Here is a 21,524-nt window from a genome sequence, read left to right as displayed (position 1 = left end):
GATTTCTTTAGCCTAATATAATGTCATTTATTTTCTAAGTGAGCATCCAGTGTCCTGGCAAGTCAAGTGTGTTTAGATTTAGCTATATATACTATTAGATTAGCAGAGTGTGGGCTCACTGATGCTTTAGCTGGGATTCCTCTTTCAGTAAGCAGTATATTTTAACATGTTAAGATCTGTTGGCAGCTTAATAGATGCCACCAACTCATAATAGTTTGATTTTTTTTAATAGTACTTATAATAGTAAAATGGCATAGAGTTGGTTCCAGTTATGTGGCTAGGTAATGAGGAAAAGCAAAAAATACCAATAACTGGTGGAAAGAAAAATAATGATGAAGTTTTCTAAAAAAAACGACATTTAAGATTTGATTTCCATAATACCTTGCCTTTCCATTTCTGTTTTTTTTTCCAATTTAAGGAGAATTAATTAATTGAGGACAGCTTTTACTAAAGTGACTATCTTCTGATCAGCCAACCCCAGGGCAAAGTAGGGGGGAAGGTGAGAGAAGGCAGGTCTTCTTTCTTTAACCTCGGGGCTCTGCTGCCCGTCTGTGGTAGCAAAGAGGGGTTCTGAGGATGACCAGCTGGGACTGCAAACCTGGCTCTTCACCAAACTCCCCGAGAAAGAGCCAGGTCATGGGAATCTCTAGAAGGGAGAGTGATTGGTGATTTTTACTTTTTTTAAGCATCAAAAGATCTTTAGAGTAAATTAGCTTCAAGTTTGGAGAAAGCAGCGTAGACTTGGTAATTTGTTAAGCTCCATGAAATTCTTGATTTACTTCTGTGAGCCTAGTTGTCTGCAGCTACAGGGCAAGCCAAGGGACTCAGAGGTTGGGATGCACACATTTCTAAGGGTACTTGTTTTTTTGATATAAATAAAATGGGCAACAATTGTGACAATATCAACCAAACCTTACTTTTATTTCTCCAAGCAGAGCCAAAAACTAAATCTAGATCTGAACTCTCCATAGGAATAATTGCGTTTATATGTTCCATTATATTATATTAAATTTAATTTAATATTATGTTTAATTTAATACTAAACTTTGTTTAATTATAATACATAATATGTTATACATTATAGTATTATATATAAATTATCTATTGCATATAATATATATTTATTATATTTAAGTTATAATAGCTATATATGTTCACTGTAACAAAAATGACATGGTACAGAATAATATAAGTAAAAAGAAGTCTCACTTCTCAGGGGTGACCACTTAACTCTGTGTCTTGGACATATTTTTCATACTTGTTAAACCTCTGCCCTGTTATTTTTAATAAATATATCATATTCTATCATACGGTTATAACATAATTTAATTAATATTTAAGTGATTTCTGTGTTTTCTATTACCACCAGTGACCCAGTGAACACGTAGACCTTCTCTGTGCCCACATATGTGACAAGTTGTAGGATAGATTCATCAAAGTTGAAAATAGTCAAAAGGATAGATATCTATTATTAACACTTAATATTAATTTAATAATATAAATAAATATTCCAAACTGCCGTCTAAAACTGTTGCACTGGTTTACTCTCCCACTAAGAATGTATGTGCATGTTTTCCTATACTGTCATCGTCCCCAAGTACTATTGGGGTTTTACATCTTTGCCAGTCAGACAGGTTAAAATTCAATCTGATTGCCTAGAGAGGCTCTCTTTCCAATGAGATTACTTTAAAATAAAAATCCACTCATTTAAAAATATTTTATAATTTTATTTTGCTAGTTTAACTTTTTGACCAGCAGAAATTTATTTTGGTATAAGGAGTGAGGGAAGGATCTGATGTTATTTTTGTTCTCTAAATGTCTAGCCATTTGTCCCTAACACTTTTTATTGAATAATCTTATTTTCTTCACTGATTTAAATAGTCCTGTAGACTGAAATCCAGGTCTTTCTATAAACAAAAGTCCTGGCATTATCTATAGTAGTTGAGCCTTTTCCTATTTTATGCTTTTCCTGACGTGAAAAGCTCACACTGACTCAAGGCTCAAATTAATCACTTAGTAGAGTTATACTGAATATAGATAGTCATCCTATAGACTCTTTACCCCAGTCGACTAGTTCCTTTGAGAGGTGAGTGAAAGAGGGTCTTTATAGTGAGAAAGTGTGCTCTCCTATCTTCTCCGTTTGCTTGAAGCACTGGTGAGAATCGGGGAATGTAGTTTGACTTTGTCTTGGAGACTCTTACCAGGAATCTTGTTCCAAAAGCAGCCTCAGGACTTGGAAAATAGCCTAATGCAGGTCTTTGCCTTGTATACCATGATTGTGACACAAAGGCTTCCAGCAGAAAAAAAAGATACAAACTACATTTGAATTTTTTAGAGACCAGTCATTCGTCTGTAGAAAATAGTTCGTCAAGCTAGTTTTAGATGAAATTTGATTACAGTAGTTTTTAGGTAGTGGGTAAGCTGGGACATATTGAGTATAAGTATGATATTTTCTATGTGATATTTCATTGCTGATAATTTCTGTAAATTACCCCTTTTAATTTATAAAATTCTTTGATCATTTGCAAGTTATCCTTGGACTTCTGCACAGTGATTGGCAGTAAAACTTCTGTTTGTTTATGAATGTAGGTATGGTGTCTGTTTTGGACTTGATGCAGGGCGGTTTCCCATCGCGAGCTTCGTTTCATGAACTCTACAACATGTATAAAAAGTATATGCCAGATAAACTCGCAAGATTAGATCCAAGACTATTTTGTAAGGTACAAATACTACCTAAATTGAGATATCTTAGCTATAAACTATCTTTCTTATTAATTCCTAATTGGCATTTAAATTTTATTTTTCAGGCTCTTTTTAAAGCTTTGGGCTTAAATGAAATCGACTACAAGTTTGGGTTAACAAAAGTATTTTTTAGACCTGGCAAGGTAAATACATTTTTATTTTAAACTTTAACATAATTAGTATGGATAGTCGGAGTCAGTGAATATTTTTAAGTGTTCAGTGATTTATATTATTCTTAAAGGACATGCATATGTGTGTGACACACATACACACAATTTTCCCACTGGTGAGAAGTTTACAATGTATAGTACTCTGTACAGGGTTTTTTTTTTTTTTTTTTTTTCCCAGCTTTGGAAGTATTGGAATCAGAGGATTGTTTAGTTGAATTTTTTACTTAAATAAGGGTTAACCTGAGATACTTCTGTTTTAAACAAGTTGAAAGCTTTTCTAAAACATATTCAGTCTTCAACAATTAAAAAATTCACAGTACTTTTGAGTCTTCATTGTGAGAATGAGATCTATTAGAGCTTGGTAGATGTGTAACATACAGAAAATTGGACTGGAGTCTGTGCTGACTTCCGTCAAATCGTAGAAGGAATGACTGTATAAATACTTTCGTATGTAACATAATTTTCTTAGGCTACCCATAGCTTTAGTATTTACAGATTCTTGTACTAGTCCTGTACTAGGATACAAAATTGAGTTATAGAATATTTCATAACTAAATATATACAATACAGAAATACTTAAATGCTCTTCACAATCTGTTCATAATATTTTCACCATTCCTGACTTCTTTAATATTGATTGAATATTGCATTCTCATAATTTTAAACACAATTATTATTATATGATAGACAACTATACTTGTTTGACTTAGCAAAATCATTAATAAATATCTCTAGTTCCTTGAAGCCTAAATTAATCATAATAAATAAATCTGATTTCACATCTTGGGGCATGAAATGAAATCTGTGTAATGCATTACCAAATGTATGCACTTTCCTGTGAATATTTTTACTGCAGAGAACTTATATGATCTCTTATAAAAGAAAAAAAGTTAAGAATATAAGTATTCATAGTTGGCTTAGCTGTAATCACACATATTTATCATAAACTCAACATTTCTCATTTCAGGACTGTAGTAATTATTTTAGAATTAAGAGCTTGGTAGAGAAAGCACTTGGTCTTATTTGCGTCCAGAAAAATTAATCAGTCAGGATACAGTGAAAGCGCAAGGCAGATTTTCAAAGATCTTTAATCTAATTATATTACCTTTAATTTAATTTCAATTATAAGAAGCTGTTATTTTGATAGATGTGTGACATCTTCAATATATTGTAGTGAGATATTTGGTAAAGGATAGAAATCAATATGTAATTTGGTGGTAAATTGTGGAAATAATGCATTTTCTTATTTAATAACTTAGTAGATGTTTTGTTTTGTGTGTCTCTTAGTAGCAGTTTCTTATCTCTGACCAGAATAAAGGTGGGGATTGGGAGAGACACAGTAGTTTTGGTGGTACCTGATTTTGTAGAGCTGACCTTTACTTCTCCAGTGATCTGAGAATATGGATGAGCCAGTTCAGAGAGATAGTAGACCTTTTTTCATTCTTTTTTCCATAAAACCTTTTTGCTAACCATCTGCAGTGGTCATTTAAGATTCTTTTTCTACTTTTCCTATTGAGTCTGCTAACTAGCAGTGAGTAACCCCCCAGCCCAACCACTGCAAAAACGATCCTGGAGGAAGGAAGAGAAAGGCAGCAAAATTCAACCAAGTGTGCTTGGGTTTGCTGTGTACCCCACTGAGACATGTCTGTGTAATAGGCTTGTGACCACTTCCAGAAAGCTAGATTTTGGATTTGAGTTCCAGTTATTTTGTATCTCTCTGTATGTTTAAACACATCTGTCTTTTGATACTGTTAGCCAATGATTTTATCTCCTAGTTTGCAGAATTTGATCAGATTATGAAGTCCGACCCTGACCACTTAGCAGAGCTGGTCAAGAGGGTCAATCACTGGCTCATCTGCAGTCGCTGGAAGAAGGTTCAGTGGTGCTCACTGTCCGTCATCAAACGTAGGTGTTTCCTTCCACTCCGAGATGCGCAATTATTTTGGAAATGACCTGGTTTGTGGAATGTTATACCTTTGTCTCAGTGGTGAGCGCTAGACAACAGGGACTGTGTCGCTTCTTCATGCTGTGTCCCTGGTTCCTCCCCTAACGCCTTACATGTAGTATGTAATAAATTAGTACCTGTGGGCTTTTTTTTTAAAGTGTTTTGAGTGTATGATACTTACGTTCTTTAATCGCATGCATTATATGATAATTAATTTCATCACGACCTAAACCCCCCCCCAGAACTCACTACCTTGATTCTTCCCCCCTCCTTTCCTCTCCCTTTCTCCCCTGATCCCCACACCGCACCCCAGCCTCTCAGACTAAAACCAGAACTTTTCTTTCCACCCCCATGGCATCACCAGAATACACACGCTAAAAGTGTCACAGTCGTAACTGTCTCTTCTTGTCCCTGAAATCATGCCAGTCAGCAAGCTCTGTTGATTCCCCCTCCAGACAATGTACATTCTTTGCTCTTTATTTATTGCCACCGCCTTACTGAAGTCCCTCTCCCCAGCCTGCAGAGTAACTTCAGTGGCTCCCAAACTGGTTTTCCTGGCTTCCCAGACTTACCTTCCCAGAGTCTCTAACTAAAAGCCTTTGATTATAGCTTCCTTTAATAAAGGGCAAAGTCTAAAGTCTTAAAATATTGTAGCAACTACTTATCTCTGACCCAAAGCAAGGATGAGGGACAGAATAGTTTTGGGTTACCGGATGGTCTATAGCAAACCTTTAGCTGTAGGGAGTATTGTTAGTAACTTGATTACATTTATAATCCCCCGCCCCCGCCATACTCTCCACAGTACCTGGAACAGTGCTAGGCACATGAAGAGGATTCAGTACATTGCTGCTTATTAATAAAAAAAAATTCCTTTGACCTAATGAAAAGGAATCGTGCAAGCAACGTGCATGCTATCATGAGGTCTTTTGTTAGTCAATTGTGATATAAATAAAAACAAAACTATAATAATAAAAAGACAACAGAAGCTCTTTTCCCATCACTTTCCAAGTGAAATATGAACATACTTGTCACTATAGTTAAATGCCTTCAGCTTTAAACATTGCATTATGATGGAAAACATACTACAATTATTTCTGCTGTACTGTTCATTTGTGGACTGTGTTGTGCAGTGGTCAAGTCAGTAAGTAGACAGGATCTTTGCAGCATGTTAATGGGGAACCTCTGAAAAAAATGTCTCCAGGTCAGATCAGTCTAGGATATCGAGTAACTGAAGTTAAGTAGAGTCCTTTACTGTAGGATTCTTAGAGGCCTCACTCAGTATGTTCATCGTGACTCTCCAGAAGGAGGGGTAGCGCATAGCTTTTCCTGAGTCCATTTGACAGGTGGATTTTTTTTCAAGACACACCTGTTAACATTTCCTAGACCATTATTACCTAGGACAATTTGGCATGCATTAATGTAGCATAACAAGGAGATAATATATTTAAAACGTCCACCTAGCCATATACATGATATGCTTTTTATTTTAAGAAGTATAAAGAACTAAAGAAATGTTAAACTTGCCAGTTTTGATGTCTAATATAATATGTTCATCAAGATTTTGTGTTTCTTGAGAATTGCTTTGTAGAAATGAATGTTTTTAAAAACCCTGTATGTCTGATTTAAACTAAATAATTATTTCTGTCATTATATTTTCCTCTTACACATAGTGAAAAACAAAATAAAATATCGAGCTGAAGCCTGCATTAAAATGCAGAAAACGGTTCGAATGTGGCTTTGCAAAAGACGACACAAACCTCGGTAAGATGAATAGAGCCTAAAGAATCCAAAAAACCTATTTACCCTAATATAAAATGGCATAAAGTCATACTGAAGAGCAGTTTGCATACTCACAGAGTTTCCTTTTTTCTCATGTTCTTTGTAAAAGATGTATTAGTCTATTATTCATGTTATTTATTGGACATTAGTTAATTAATTGCTTCATTAATTCATTACTTGCCTCATTCTATAAAAGGATTTGAAGTAGCTTAGAAAAATGTAAACGCTGTAAAAGGTTGAAAGAAGCTGTTTTATTCTGATTATTTTAGTGACTTGAGTTTATTGATAAATATCAAATTGACATTGTTTTTAAAAATATCTCATTAATATTTTGACCATAATTTTCAAGATTACCTGTAGGAGTTATATTGTCTCACTGTCAGTTTAGTCTTTATTTCTTATTTGATTCTACTCTTTTAAGTTTTTCTGTAATTTGAATTCTCAAATTTTTCAGTGCAAGTATAGAAGGCTTAAATCTTGCTGACACATATTAATGTCATTCACATCCATATTTGATGAATCCTTTTACCCCCAACAAAAGATCTAAAAAAAGAGACTATTGAATAACATGAAAACAGAAGTGAAATACTCTGTTTAACAATATGTTTGGTATTTTATTAAAATGAAAAATCTGTCTGCAGCATTCAATGGTGAAATTAAACTCTGATGAAGTGTTGTTATCTTTACAGCATTGATGGCCTGGTTAAGGTGGGCACACTGAAAAAACGGCTTGATAAATTTAACGAAGTAGTAAGTGCATTGAAAGATGGAAAACCAGAGATGAATAAACAGGTCAAGGACCTTGAAATTTCTATTGATGCTTTAATGGCCAAAATTAAGGTATGTAATTTTAATCCAAATGACTTTGACCTTTAAAAATAATTTTTAATACCTTTTGTTATTGGTATTGTCCTTTTTTTAAAGATACAAAACGTTACAGACATTGAGTCTCAGGGATAAGTGATGCTCAACATATTATTTACTCTATATTTGAAATTTTTCATAGTAAAAAAATTAAAAAGAAGACAATTTTTGTGCAGTTCATCTGTTGCTAGGAAAGATTTTTCCAAAATACTAAAATACTATACTCTGTTGGTAAGCTTTTGCAGAATCATTACTGAGAGAGGATTAATGCATGTTAATTTTGTTTCATCTTTTTCTACTTTCAGAAACTAATTTTTAAATTATAAAAGTAATGTAATATTATTGAAAATCTGGAGAAAATCACCCCCAAATCCTTACCCCCCCCACACTAACACATTCAACTATTATACTGTTGCATATTCCTCTCAATCTTAGTTTATATGTACATATTTTTGCATAGTTCTTATCATGTACATTTAATTTTGTATCCCTATCCTTATGTTAGTGCCTCGTTCCTGTTATTCTGTTAGCTTCATATAGGCTATATCATAAATTACTTAACTGTTATGAAGTAACAGTTTTCCTCCATATTTTGTAGCAGAGAAAAGGGGGCCTCTTTTTTTTGGTTTTGATTTTCATTTGATTACTAGTGGGACTGAAAATTGTTTCTATGTGCTTGTCTGTTAGTTATATTCCATCTGTCCATATCTTTTTCTGTTGTACTTTAGGGTCTTGATGTTTTTCTCATCTACTTTCATAATTCAGTGCAATTTTGTGGGATATAATACCTCAAAGCGAGGCTTTTACGATGTTTTCTACAGATATTTTATGTAGACAATGATGAATCTTGGAGGAAGAATGGAGAAAGAAGTCAAGAGAAAAATGAAAATGCTTTGGATAGCCTTATCTGATTTTGCAAATCTGTCAAGAGCCATCCCCATTTATGTGGTATTAAATCAATTAAAATCAACCCAGCCACATTTAAGAAAATCATCCATCAGTTTTGGGTGTAGTTGATAATTTCTTAAATATTTCTGAGGTATTATTTGAACATTATTGTTAAAGAGTAGTAAACTCTGGCAAAATTAGCTAATCATTCCTTAAAAAATAACTTTGAACTACAGTGTATTAGTCTGTGCACAGTACACCCTTAGATATTTGATTACTTGATTGATAGGAAATAGACTCAAATATTTGTGCAAAGAGATAACTTAAAAATTTTTTTTGAATATTTAATATTTAAACAGTATGAAAAGATAATGGGCTTACTGCTTACCAGCTTTTCCAGTCTTTGTATATGTGCGTGTTGGTTTTTTTTCATCGTGGTGAAAACACATACCATTAAACTTACCATCTTAACCATTTGTTAAATGTACAATTCAGTAGTGTTTAGTATATTCACATCGTTGTGCAACAGAAGAGATAACTTTTTAAGTACACGTCCATTGTTTTGTTTCTTTAAGTCCACCATGATGACAAGGGAACAAATACAGAAAGAATATGATGCGCTAGTTAAAAGCTCAGAGGTCCTCCTCAGTGCATTACAGAAAAAAAAGCAGCAGGAAGAGGAAGCAGAAAGGCTGAGGCGTATCCAAGAAGAAATGGAAAAAGAAAGGAAAAGACGTGAAGAAGATGAACAACGTCGAAGAACAGAGGAGGAGGAAAGGCGGATGTAAGGGTTTATGTTGTCGCCTTGAATTAGAAGCTGACAGGACAGTGATTCTTTGTGTTGATGGTAGTCAATGAATATTCTTATTTTTGAAAGTCATATTCTTATTTTTAAATACTAGTTTTAGAATAAGGTTGAAAATGGAGAAAGTAAGCTCGTTTTACAATCATAACATAAAATGATTCTAACTATAATCTGAATTTTGGTTAAACTCTTACCCCTGAGGATTACTTGAGTTCTTTTTAAAACTATGACTTTCATATTATTTTATAATCTAGGAAGAAGGTACTTCTTTTCTGCAGTTTAAAAACTGATGGCATTTTGGAAGATTGCCATAGTAGGGCAGACGGAAGGAAGCTAAGATTGTCTAATTGGAGAAAGAGTAGAGAGAAGCAGTGTGATCAGGACCTTACGAGTAGCTTGGTAACCGAGTTAATCCAAAGATGTTAAAGGTTATGGAATATAATTGTATTTGTTTTGTTTCTGAAGAGCTGCTGTCAGTAAAGTTAGATTTTATTTTATTTTTCAAAATAAGTTGATAATGTATATAGCCAGGTGGTTAATTTGACTTTCCATTTTGTAACCTTTGTTTATTAATAGTTAAACTTTCTTCTGAAGGATTTCTTGTTTTATATTAAATTTTTGAAGAGTATTCTGCTTTTTGTTAGGAAACTTGAGATGGAAGCCAAGAGAAAGCAAGAAGAAGAAGAGAGAAAGAAAAGGGAAGATGATGAAAAACGTATTCAGGTCTGTACTCAGTAGGCAATCAGACTGAATTTCTATCAAAATGAAATCTACAAAATTACAAAACAAGATCTTGATTTACTAGGTATAAATTGTCATTGTTTTATTCTAGAGATGGAAGGCAGTTTCTCAAGTGGTTATGGGACGGGACTTTGGAGTTAGGGAAGTGGGTTCAAATCCAGCCCCTCCCTGACAGAAATTGTGACATTGCACAAGTCACGATGTGGGCCACAGTTTTCTCTCTCTGGAATGGAGATAAATAGTGATTGTGAGCATTAAATGAGTTAACACGTGTTAAGGCATTTAGAACAGTGCCTTGTTCAATAAGTATAGGTGGTTGTTATTCATAGGGGGAAAGTCAGATGCATATTCAGTTACATTATATAATGTTTTAAAATTGTTATTTTATAACTTTGTACATACTGATATTAATAGGTTAGGATTAAGATAGTCTCCTTACCCCCATCTTTTATAAAGTCCATGTCTGAGAATAATTGATTCCCTATTTGAGTGTCTGTCTGTCTCAGCTTTCTGATTCATCCCGAGCACAACCAACACTTTAAATTCCTGACCTCTGCTGTGTAGGTGTTGGTGTTAAGGTGACACCTAGGATACGATGTCTGGGAGACTCATACTCTAGTGATAGAATGGTGGACTCTTGGTTTGGGGAACGAGGTAGCATTAATCATAATATAGAAGAGACTTCTGGTTAAACAGTAGGTATTTCTTAGTAAAAAAAAAAATGTGTATGGAACAGTTTTACGTGGTGAGGGGAATGATCAGGTAAACAAGTGGAGAGGCCCGGGTGCCATGGCCTTCTGTGCCGGCAGGCGGAGGTGGAGGCGCAGCTGGCCCGCCAGCGGGAGGAGGAGTCCCAGCAGCAGGCCGTCCTGGAGCAGGAGCGCCGAGACCGGGAGCTGGCGCTGCGGATCGCGCAGAGCGAGGCGGAGCTCATCAGCGATGAGGCGCAGGTGGACCCGGGGCTGCGCAGGTACCGCGCGGGGCGTGGCGGGGGCGGAGGGGGCGTGGCTCTCCGCGGCGGAGGGGGCGGGGCTTTGCCGCTGGACCTCCCTGCCTGCCTCTTTGCAGCGTTAGGGTAGGTGAGAGCCATCGTGTTCCTTAGGTCCTGGTACAGTTGCCATTTAAAAATGATTTATATTCACTTTTACGCCACCCAAGTGAATGAAGCTACTGATTTCATCAAACTGTTAAACTATTGAAAGTTAAAGCTGATATTTCAGTTCTTGAGTAGTTTAAGAAAATATCTTAAGTTTTACTCTGAAATTATCAGAGTATTGTATAAAGGGTAGACAAATAATTTCTAAGTATCTGCTGTTCAACACTGGCATAAAAATCAGTGAATATGTTATAATCCAGTTTAATATTTTTGAGGTTGGAATTCATTACTTTCCTAATGCAAATTTTAAAAATATGTCATATACCCTAACACTTTAGAAATTTTACACGTACACACACGCTCCCTCCAGCTTCCCCATGATTTAGAATAAACAGATTTCCCTTTCCAAGAAGAAAGCTTAATCACATTGAAGTATTTTGACTCCTCACGTTTCTGAATTAGCTCAAAATACTATGGAGTGTGGAGGAACGCGGAAGCCCTTATTAAAAGTTGCAGGAAGGTTTTTTTGTTCTTTTCGGTACGCAGGCCTCTCACTGTTGTGGTCTCTCCCACTGCGGAGCACAGGCTCCGGACGTGCAGGCTCAGCGGCCATGGCTCACGGGCCCAGGCGCTCTGCAGCATGTGGGATCTTCCCAGACCGGGGCACAAACCCGCGTCCCCTGCATCGGCAGGCGGACTCTGAACCACTGCGCCACCAGGGAAGCCCGCAGGAAAGTTTTACTATAACAGATTCATCCTCTAAAAATACAGAATGTAGAAACAGTAGTTACTATTATTATTTATTTGTAAAAACAAAGTAAACTAGTTTGTAGTGTTCCTTTATGTGTAGGTATATTGTGTATATATTGAGAGGCACATAGATGGGTGTAACCATGCTTTTCAGAATGTCAGAGCACTGTTTATGACAAAATAATTAAAATACAACCACTACATGTTGCTATTTCCTTGTGAAAGAAAAAAAATACTTGGCCCACCACATTGTAAGGTGGTGATTAGGTTTTATTTAGCTTAAAACAAAGATAGGGAAGGAAAAGAGTATGTTAAGTTGCCTTCACACTTTTTCTAGTAAATGATTATGTCGGGGAGCTCTGGAGTCTGAATTGCATATGAAAGTTATATTTAAATAAACTGAATATGCCTATGTGTTATAATAATTGTTGTCTTTGGTTTGGGTTCACTGTTTGGGTTCTTTATTAACATTTCACTATAATTAAGATATTTTTGCTCGCCTGTGGCTTTTGTAACTGCAGACTTCGCTCAGCTGCTGTTCGGTTCCTTCCACCTGTGTTTGGGTGGCTTGGCGGAGCCTTTGTGGAAAACTGACTAGTGGCCTAGGCCAGGCTCCTAATGAACCGAGCAGTGGCCCTGATGTGTGTGAGGAAGTCCTGCACTTGACCGAGCTGACTTTGTTATGGTTGAAGCTTGTTAGGGAGAGACTCATTAATGGAGTCATTGTTGGTGTTTATGGCTTAACTCTATGTTTAAGCATTTGAAATATTTAGCTCTGTCCAGTGTCATTCCAGCTCATATGTGGGCTTCTTCTCATCCTCAAAAAGATGCACTTCTTCCAATGTGAGTGGACCATTTAGGACCTTTAGGACCTTTAACTTAAGGGGGGAGTTACCTATGATTTAAGTTAAAGAGAATTAACTAGGGAATGGGACCACTCCCAAGTAATTAGGAGATACTCAAGCAGTTATGTCTTGAACCGCAGAAGAGTTAGTTTAGTTCTCCTGTGGGACAGCCTTAGGAATGGTGTCCCTCCCTGGACTGTCCCTTCAGGTCCTGCCTGCCAGCTGTCTTCCAGGAAGAGAGCTGACCCTCAGGTCCCCATGAGCTCCTTCCCTTCTGAACTGCCAGGTTATTTTTTTATACACTGTCCTAAAAGCATTAGCACTTCCATTGTGGATATGATGTTCTCTATAGATTTTCCGAGTTCGATAATTTTATCTTACTCCATGGGCTACATCTAAATGTTTTTGAATGTTTATGTTACCTTTGTTAGCACTGAATTCTTTCTAACATATTTATGAGTAAGAACCTCTGTTCTTAATATATGGCATGAAAATGTTCTTGGGTTCTGTGATACATTAAAAAACAATTTCAAGTTACTTTTCCAGCTTGGATTCCCATCCAGTAACTTCTAAGTAAGAATTGTTTCCTGCATACGTAACATATTTTAAAATATCTCAATCAATGACACATATGATCCTGATGCAAAGTAATGATTTCACACTACCTTAAATTATAAAGTAATATCTAGATTCTACTAAAAACAAACACACAAACCTCACATGAATAGTTTTTTAATCTAGATGTAATATATTCACTCTTTAATTTTCACAGAATGCCTTCAGTTTATTTTTTTCTAATCATTTGTAATGAAGATTTAAAAACATTAAAATTCTGAGTGTTCTCATACATAGATTAAATAGAGATAATGGAGTTTTTAAAATCAATTTGCAAAGTCACTGAAATACAAATTTGGCACAATCCAGATTTTCACAGTTCAGAATTGGTTATGGTATTGACTAAAATATACACATTCTTTTCACAGGATTAACGGAGCAGGACCCAAAATGACACCGTATGTCATTTCCCTTTTAAAACCGATTTAATCATATAACCTTTTTTTTTTCTTCTTCTTTATTAGGTTGTGGATACTTTTTAGGAGAAACATTTTCCTCATTGAAGTAAATTTTACATCATTATCATCATAATTATTATTTTGCCCAGGAAAAATGTTTAATGCTCCTGTTCGGTGCTCAATCACAGTAGTTTATGATTTGGTTTCTTTCTTTGTGTTTGCTCACTTTGTTTAAACTTTAATACCCATCTTGTTTTATGTGTTTTTAATTATCCCTTACTTATATCATTATAAAAGTAGATGTAGAGATATAAATAAGATTAAATAAAATATTTAAAGTATTTGAGTCATGGCAGATAGCTTAGTTTTCCGTATATATAATAGTTCATTCTGCTAATATCTAAAATAGCTCATAATCTAAAGTTATATATGTAATGCTAATATTGGTGCTCGTGTATCTTTTTGTTATGAAAATCTCCCCACAGAGAGAGAATCTAAGTAGCAATAGGGATATATGTATAAATTATACTTTATATGCATAAAATATATTTTTGCATATATTTTTAAATATGTGCCATATGTATATAATTTTGAAATATATTTAAAATCTGAATTTTAATAGCTTTTAGGACTCCAACTGTACCCCTTATAGTGATGGTTCTTAACTCTGTCAGACCCCAGTACCAATAACAAATGCTTTATGAATGATGCAACCTACATTAATAATTCTCTCTAAACAATACATGTAAAAGAGAAATAAAAGGACAGTAATTTATAATTATTTATTTTATTATATTTACTTTAATATGAAAGTGCTTGCTCACAACTACAGGAAAACGTAGTCAGGTACTCAGATGTTTTCACATATGCATAGAATCACCATGAGGGCAGCAGCTACAAATGCAAATTGATATAAGACAGTTGTATCAGTCAGTTAAATGCCACGAAATTGTGAACAGTCCTTTGTAAAGTTCTGAACAGTGTTAAACACAGTGTCCTCTCCATTATACAATAGTGGAGAAATTCCTAGAGAAATTCTGTGAATATTAAAACCATGCAAAAAAAAGGGTTGTTTTACATGTAGAACTTTATGTATAACTATGTGTATATAGTTTACATGTAACTATATGTATATGTGCGTTTCACCTCTATATGTCTGGTGGACATGTTAAAGTCATAGGGAGCATGGAACAGTTCATCTTATGCAGGACATTTGGCATCCCTGACCCCTCACCTCATCACATGCCAGCAGTGGACTCTCATAGCATCATTGCTCCCACAACGCACCACAAATTTTGAAACTTATCTCTGAGCGGGTGCCGTTGCATCCACTGCTTCATAGTTACCCTTTGAGCTCGAATTAAATAAGCCTAGCAACCAACTGATGTCTGAGGTGAAACTGTGAGCATTTGCATATAGGTTGGAAAAATCAGAAGGAAAAAAAACACCTGGATGCAGGAGCCGTTTCTATCCAGCATATATGGTGCAGCTCCTAGAGCAGGAACATGCTCAGGTGGGATGTTGAATCAGTAGAGATTGCCCGTCCAGCGTGGGTGGTGTGAGGGCATCTGCGTATGAAACCTCCATATGATGAACAGACTACGGAGTAAAGAGCTTTGAAAGGCCGTGCATTCCCTTGAAATCTGCTGTGGGAAAAGAAATGTGAAGTTAGACAGTTCTTATTAGCTTGATTTTATTTGATGATATTTGTGGTTTTTTACTTTGCGTTTGTTGCCCTTGGTCTTCAGTTTTGAAAGATGACTTCTTCTCTGACTGTGCTGGCTTGGCTAGACCTCTGTCAGCGCTGAACCTCAGCCAGTGTTTCTCACAAGGATGGGGAGACCTCTGCTCCTGTATAATCAGGGGCCCAGCTCTTGGCCGGCATCCGGGAAACTGAGCCCTGAGGCCAACATAGCCACCTTCTTTTCTTTTGATTTTTGCTGACTTATAAGATTTTGAGGTTACCAGAGTCTGATGAATAGAATGAATGAGAAAATGATCAATTATGAAGGAAGAGCACAGAGGACAGGAAAATAAAATACTAATGAAGTTGATGAACATGATGACATGAACATTCCATTTCACAGAATCAAGCAAATTTTGAGAAAAGTTACGCTCTTTTGGGTAATAAAAGAAAAGCAAGTTTTCGCCATTGGGAAATGTTTATCCTTGAAAGGTCAGAACACTGCAGATCTTTAACCAGTGCTTGAGGCATTTGGATTTTCTTAGGCATGCTTTGATTCAGAATTTTAGAGCTTTGAGTATATCAGACTCTTATTTAAACTCTGGCACTGTAACATAGATCAGTTCGGTTTACCACTATTATACCTTGTCTAATTAATATTTACTAAGCAACCCCGGTGCAAAAATCCTTGTATAGAATCTGTATCCTGCCAAGTTACCTGTATGCATTTAGAACATGCTGGTTATATTCTATCCATAAAAATATCACAGAAGCATGGCTCTCATGAGATTTTATCTAAAAGTTTCTACTGCAAAAATGAAGTGCAAGTAACTTTAACTGGGTTTAAACAAAAATTTTGCTGTATTGTATGGCTATATATATTGAAAAGTATATTATCGACTTTTACGAAGTAAAATAATAGTGTATGGTTAATAAAGCAACAATCCTGTTGAAAATATAAATTTTAATTATACTTTTAGATCTTTTAAGTCATTTGTATAGTGGTCTTTTATCTAATTATGTTGTATTATCATTTTTCTTATAGGGAACAAATGGCGAAAGAAATGTCAGAAATTTTGAGTAGGTTAGTGCAGTGTAATTTGGGGAAATGAGCGTCACCTCCAAATCGTATTTTTTAAATTACTTTTCGTTATTTGGACCAGAACCTGTTATATGAGTAGCCTGTCCTTTCCATGTACATTTTTGGTACAAGAAACGTGACTCTGCCCTCAGGCCACACTAACATAGAAAAAGGTTAAAAAAAAAACAGTGTTCTTCTAAATTGGCATTTTTCAGTGGGGATACCACTGGCATTTTGGTTGAGGCCATTCCTTGTTGGTTGTACTGTCGGGCTTACCATGAGCCCCTACCAGCTCAGTCTCGGTAGGGAGCCCTTCCTGTCCTTGGGCCCACTGCGCCTGGTTATAGGGGACGTGAGGAAGAGGGGTGCTCCAGGCAGCCCCTGTCCCCCACAGCACAGAGGTGGAACACCACCGGTGTAGAAGTCGAGCCACCAAGGAATATATCTTCCCAGCAGGATCTGGTCCATTATCAAGTGGATATGAATCAATAACATTTTAACTTTCAACTCTGAAGTTGCAGAGTTAATTGAAAGTGTTAAAATTAATATATTTTTTAAAATCAAAAGTCAGTTCTGCTACTACCTTCCTCTGTATTTCACATGACTGTCTTTCTCACAAGTCTAAATAATCAGTAAATGAAGGTGTACCTTCATTTTACTATTTTAATAACGCCAAAGATTGGGGGGGAAGCATTTAAATGAATTTGATTTGTGCACTTCTTACGATGCTGAATATGCTTTTTTTTAGCAGGTGTATTTTTGTTTGACGTAATACGAATGAAAAGTTAGTAATAGTAAAAACATATTTTAAGCAAAAATAGTTTGAATTCAGTGTGATTTTTAAAAGTATCAAAACACCTTATGTATATCAACATCTCGTATATATTCTGAGAGTCCATAAGAAAGAGGAAAGAAAACAATAACAAAACCCCATACTTTTAGCTGCTCTTCTAGAAAAGACTGGTAGAAGAGCTAGGAAGAAAAAATAATTTTTTTGTTAGTTCATTGAACGGTGGTTTCAGGATGTAGGAAAAAAAGAGAATATTTGAATAATGTTAAAAGCATAACTTACTGTTAAGGGTAATAGAGAAACCTTGCTGACACACAGCTGGCTCTTTTTGAGCAAAGCGATTAATAAAAAGCTCCATGGAGAATGGCCAGTCACACAGCTTATGAAAAGAAGAGGTTTTGCAGTAAACTTGAAACAGATTTTAACCATGAAAATGCAGGAAGGACTAAATGGGCACACATTATTCTTTAGCCAAGCTTGGAAGTGACTAAAAATCATCATGTCTAACAGTTTTTAAGTATGTAGGGGGAAGTATGCTATTTTTATTCTCTAAAAGGAAAGCACAAATAGGCCTTTTAAAGAGGCAAAATTACCGTATTTGTTTCATTGTTAAGCTTAATGCTGAAGGAATAATTTTCCTTATTTCAGGAAGGAGGGTACATATTTTCAAGCATCACTTTTAAATAACATCAGTCTCATCAAGTGTCTGTGTCTTGATTGTTTGCCAAGATCGCTGTTGTCTTTCAAAATGTAGAATGCTGAGAAAAATATGAGCTCATTTTCAGTGTTATACTATGATCATCCCTCTTTAAGAGGAAGGTTTTCCAGGTAGTAGATCACAAAGTGGAAATGCTTTGTGTGATACCTGAGAAGCAATATTTTAATTCTTTAATATTTAGTTCTTTTAATATTGTGCCATCTTCTTTTCATGTCTTGAAATATGATGTATTTAAATTCTTCCTTTGTTACATTGAGCTTAAAAGTTCACTTGCAGCTTATTCTGAGTGTCTGCTATGTGGCAAGTGTAATCTTTTGCGGAAAAATAATGTTCATTTTTACAGAAAAGAAATTTTTCCTGTATTTTTAGAATAATTATTTCAAATTATATGTATAGAAACAAATCTTAAGTGCTCAGTAGCACTGCTATGAAAAAGCTTATCCCATTTAACTTTTAAATTATTTATTTTATTTTTTATATTTTAAATATATGTATTTTATTTTTTATTTCTTTCCTCTTTTCCCACTCAAATGTTCCTCCTACATGGGGCAAGATAAAGCACTTGTGCCCTTTGAAATCTCTGTTATCTGTCTCATGACCTTCAGCCTTTTCCTTTAATTTACTAGTTGTCATATTATTACTCACTAAATACGAGGGTGTGGTTTTATCTGCTTACAGAACTTTTCTAAGTATTTTTAACACGGAAGCTCAAAAGTCACGGGAGTGTCCAGGCTCCAGCAGCTCTTTTAGCATGTGTCTAAAGACTCGGGCAGAGGGTGGTAGTTTGGCTACTCCCCTGGGGACCTCTAAACATCCAGATGTCCAGGGAGAGTCTGAGCCATTAGGAGTGGCGGGGCTTGGCCATCTGCAGGTTCCAGTAGTCTGCAGGTGAGTGGCTCATAAACCCTTCATGTGCCTCTAATGATCTTAAAGTATGTTGAGGAGTTCACTTTTGATTTAAAAAAAAAATTTCAATTGAAGTATAGTTGATTTACAATATCACGTAAGTTTCAGGTGTACAGCACAGCGATTCAGTTATATATACACACACATACACACACACACATACATACACACATATACTTTTTCTCATTCTTTTCCCTTATTACATAATACTGCGTTTAGTTCTGTGCTATATAGTCGGTCCTTGTTGGTTATCTAGTCTATACATAGTAGTGTGTATGTTAATTCCACCCTCCCAGTTTATCCCTCCCCACCCTCTTTCCCCTTTGTTAACCATAAATTTGTTTTCTGTGTCCGTGATCTCTTTCTGTTTTGGAAATAAGTTCATTTGTGTCTTTTTATTTCGTTTAGATTCCACATATAAGCAATATCATATGATATTTGTCTTTCTCTGTCTGACTTACTTCACTTAGTATGATAATCTTTAGGTCCATCCATGTCGCTGCAAATGGCATTATTTCCTTCTTTTTTTATGGCTGAGTAATATTCCATTGTATATATGGACCACATCTTCTTTATCCATTCATCTGTTGATGGACACTTAGGTTGCTTCCTTGTCTTGGCTATTGTAAATAGTGCTGCTATGCACATTGGGGTGCATGTATCTTTTCAAATTATGGTTTTCTCAGAATATATGCCCAGGGGTGGGATTGCAGGATCATATGGTAGCTGTATTTTTAGTTTTTTAAGGAGCTTCCATACTGTTCTCCATAGTGGCTGCACCAATTTACATTCCTACCAACAGTGCAAGAGGGTTCCCTTTACTCCACACCCTCTCCAGCATTTATTATTTGTAGACTTTTTTGATGATGGCCATTCTGACTTGGGTGAGGTGATACCTCACTGTAGTTTTTTTTTTTATTTATTTATTTTTGCGCTATGCGGGCCTCTCACTGCTGTGGCCTCTCCCGTTGCGGAGCACAGGCTCCAGACGCGCAGGCTCAGTGGCCATGGCTCACGGGCCTAGCTGCTCTGCAGCATGTGGGATCTTCCCGGACCGGGGCACGAACCCGTGTCCCCTGCATCGGCAGGCGGACTCTCAACCACTGCGCCACCAGGGAAGCCCCTCACTGTAGTTTTGATTTTGAGAAATATATGTAAATGTATTGTCTCGATGTTCATATATCCGTGAGATAGAAGATTTAAACTGAAGACTGGGGGAAGTCCATGGCACTAGAACATTGGAATCAGAATTTCTGATTGAAAATCTAATATAGCTGTTGAATGATGCACTGGAAAATTTTAATTCACCTGGGCATCCCATAGTACACCATTCTTAATCTCGTCTGTCAAAGATACAAAAATTATTATATGTTTTTCCAGTAATTATTTCCAGTTCTCAAACTTATGTTCACTTCCTTGCCTGTTTAGTCAACATTTCATTCGTGTTTCTAAGTTTAAATATGCAAAAATGTGTAATAATTACAGAGGCCCTGCTGTACAAGCCACCAAGGCGGCTGCTGGTACCAAGAAACATGATCTTAGTAAATGGAAATATGCAGAACTACGTGATACCATCAATACCTCTTGCGGTAAGTATATAGGGAGGATGAAAAGTGGGAAGACTCCATCGCTGTCAGGTAATATAAAGTAAATGCCTAGATGGGGATGGGGATTTTTTTCATATAAATTAGTTTAAGTCATTCTCTTTGTTACTCTCACCTTGAAATGAAGGTGAATTTTATTGTGAATTTTATTTTCACAATAAATAGCTTTGTGAATTTTATTCACAAAGCTAAAAGAAAGACATACTTATTAAGTTAAATTCATTTTGCCCGTCTCTTGAATAGGCCAGAGAGGAAAAAAAAAAGCATAGAGGAATTATGGTTTGGGCTATATTAATGACTGACCCTCCTAACGTTATTCATAATAGTCAAATACCTACATATCAGACTATTTTGGTCTATGAATGCAAAGTAAAAAATGGCAGTGGAGTCCTTCCCTTTTCAAGCTATTTTTCTTCCAGCAGAACAGAGTGAAAGGCTGTATCCAGAGAATCCCACAGTTGTGTTCACGTATAAATCACAGTGTTTGACTTCAGGGCACTGTAACTGGGGCTTCAAGTGTCATAGTCGTACAGGACGCCTCACTATGTTCTTTCCCTCTTCACTGAGTTTATCTGCATAATTACAAATGTAAAAAATGTGGTACATGTAAATCTAGCTTGTGTTTGAACACGGTGACTTCTTATTCTATTGTCGTGGTCTGTGACCTTGGACACATGACTTAACCTTCCTTTTTCAAGTTCTTCATCTATAAAAGCCCTATTTAGTCCAGGGTTCTTGCGTGGAGGAAAGATATAACATAGTAATAATGTTTAAGAAAATGCTCTGTAAGTGTAAAAGGTAGTATTACAATGAAGTGCTCATCTTTATCAGTAATTAGTGTACTTTTGATTTTGTACTGTTAATTTAAAAATGAAATCTTCATTTAAAAATATATATGTTAAAAAGAAACGGAACTGAGTTATTTGTAGTGAGGTGGATGGACCTAGAGTCTGTCATACAGAGTGAAGTAAGTCAGAAAGAGAAAAACAAATACCGTATGGTAACACATATATATGGAACCTAAAAAAAAAAAAAAAAAAAAAAAAAAGGTTCTGACGAACCTAGGGGCAGGACGAGAATAAAGATGCAGAAGTAGAGAATGG

At 35.8% G+C, this 21,524-nt stretch overlaps 1 protein-coding gene across 1 annotated transcript in view; it reads left to right on the top strand.

Annotated features, from left to right (window-relative positions):
- MYO6 (myosin VI) overlaps positions 1 to 21,524 on the top strand; it is a gene marked incomplete at its 5' end in the record, with an annotated part of 90,647 nt that overhangs the window by 60,113 nt on the left and 9,010 nt on the right. Inside the window, 12 exons of the mRNA XM_079716448.1 lie at positions 2,590 to 2,720; positions 2,808 to 2,885; positions 4,688 to 4,817; positions 6,528 to 6,618; positions 7,326 to 7,476; positions 8,964 to 9,172; positions 9,838 to 9,916; positions 10,744 to 10,904; positions 13,172 to 13,198; positions 13,609 to 13,638; positions 16,368 to 16,406; positions 20,303 to 20,406. Coding sequence (XP_079572574.1) covers positions 2,590 to 2,720; positions 2,808 to 2,885; positions 4,688 to 4,817; positions 6,528 to 6,618; positions 7,326 to 7,476; positions 8,964 to 9,172; positions 9,838 to 9,916; positions 10,744 to 10,904; positions 13,172 to 13,198; positions 13,609 to 13,638; positions 16,368 to 16,406; positions 20,303 to 20,406 — 1,230 coding nt within the window. The remainder of the gene's footprint in view (positions 1 to 2,589; positions 2,721 to 2,807; positions 2,886 to 4,687; positions 4,818 to 6,527; positions 6,619 to 7,325; positions 7,477 to 8,963; positions 9,173 to 9,837; positions 9,917 to 10,743; positions 10,905 to 13,171; positions 13,199 to 13,608; positions 13,639 to 16,367; positions 16,407 to 20,302; positions 20,407 to 21,524) is intronic.

Source organism: Hyperoodon ampullatus (genome assembly GCF_949752795.1).
Source record: "Hyperoodon ampullatus genome assembly, chromosome: 12".
NCBI classification, from domain to species: Eukaryota; Metazoa; Chordata; class Mammalia; order Artiodactyla; family Ziphiidae; genus Hyperoodon; species Hyperoodon ampullatus.
The sequence above is the reverse complement of the archived record's forward strand: the minus strand, read 5'-3'. Positions and strand labels throughout refer to the sequence as shown.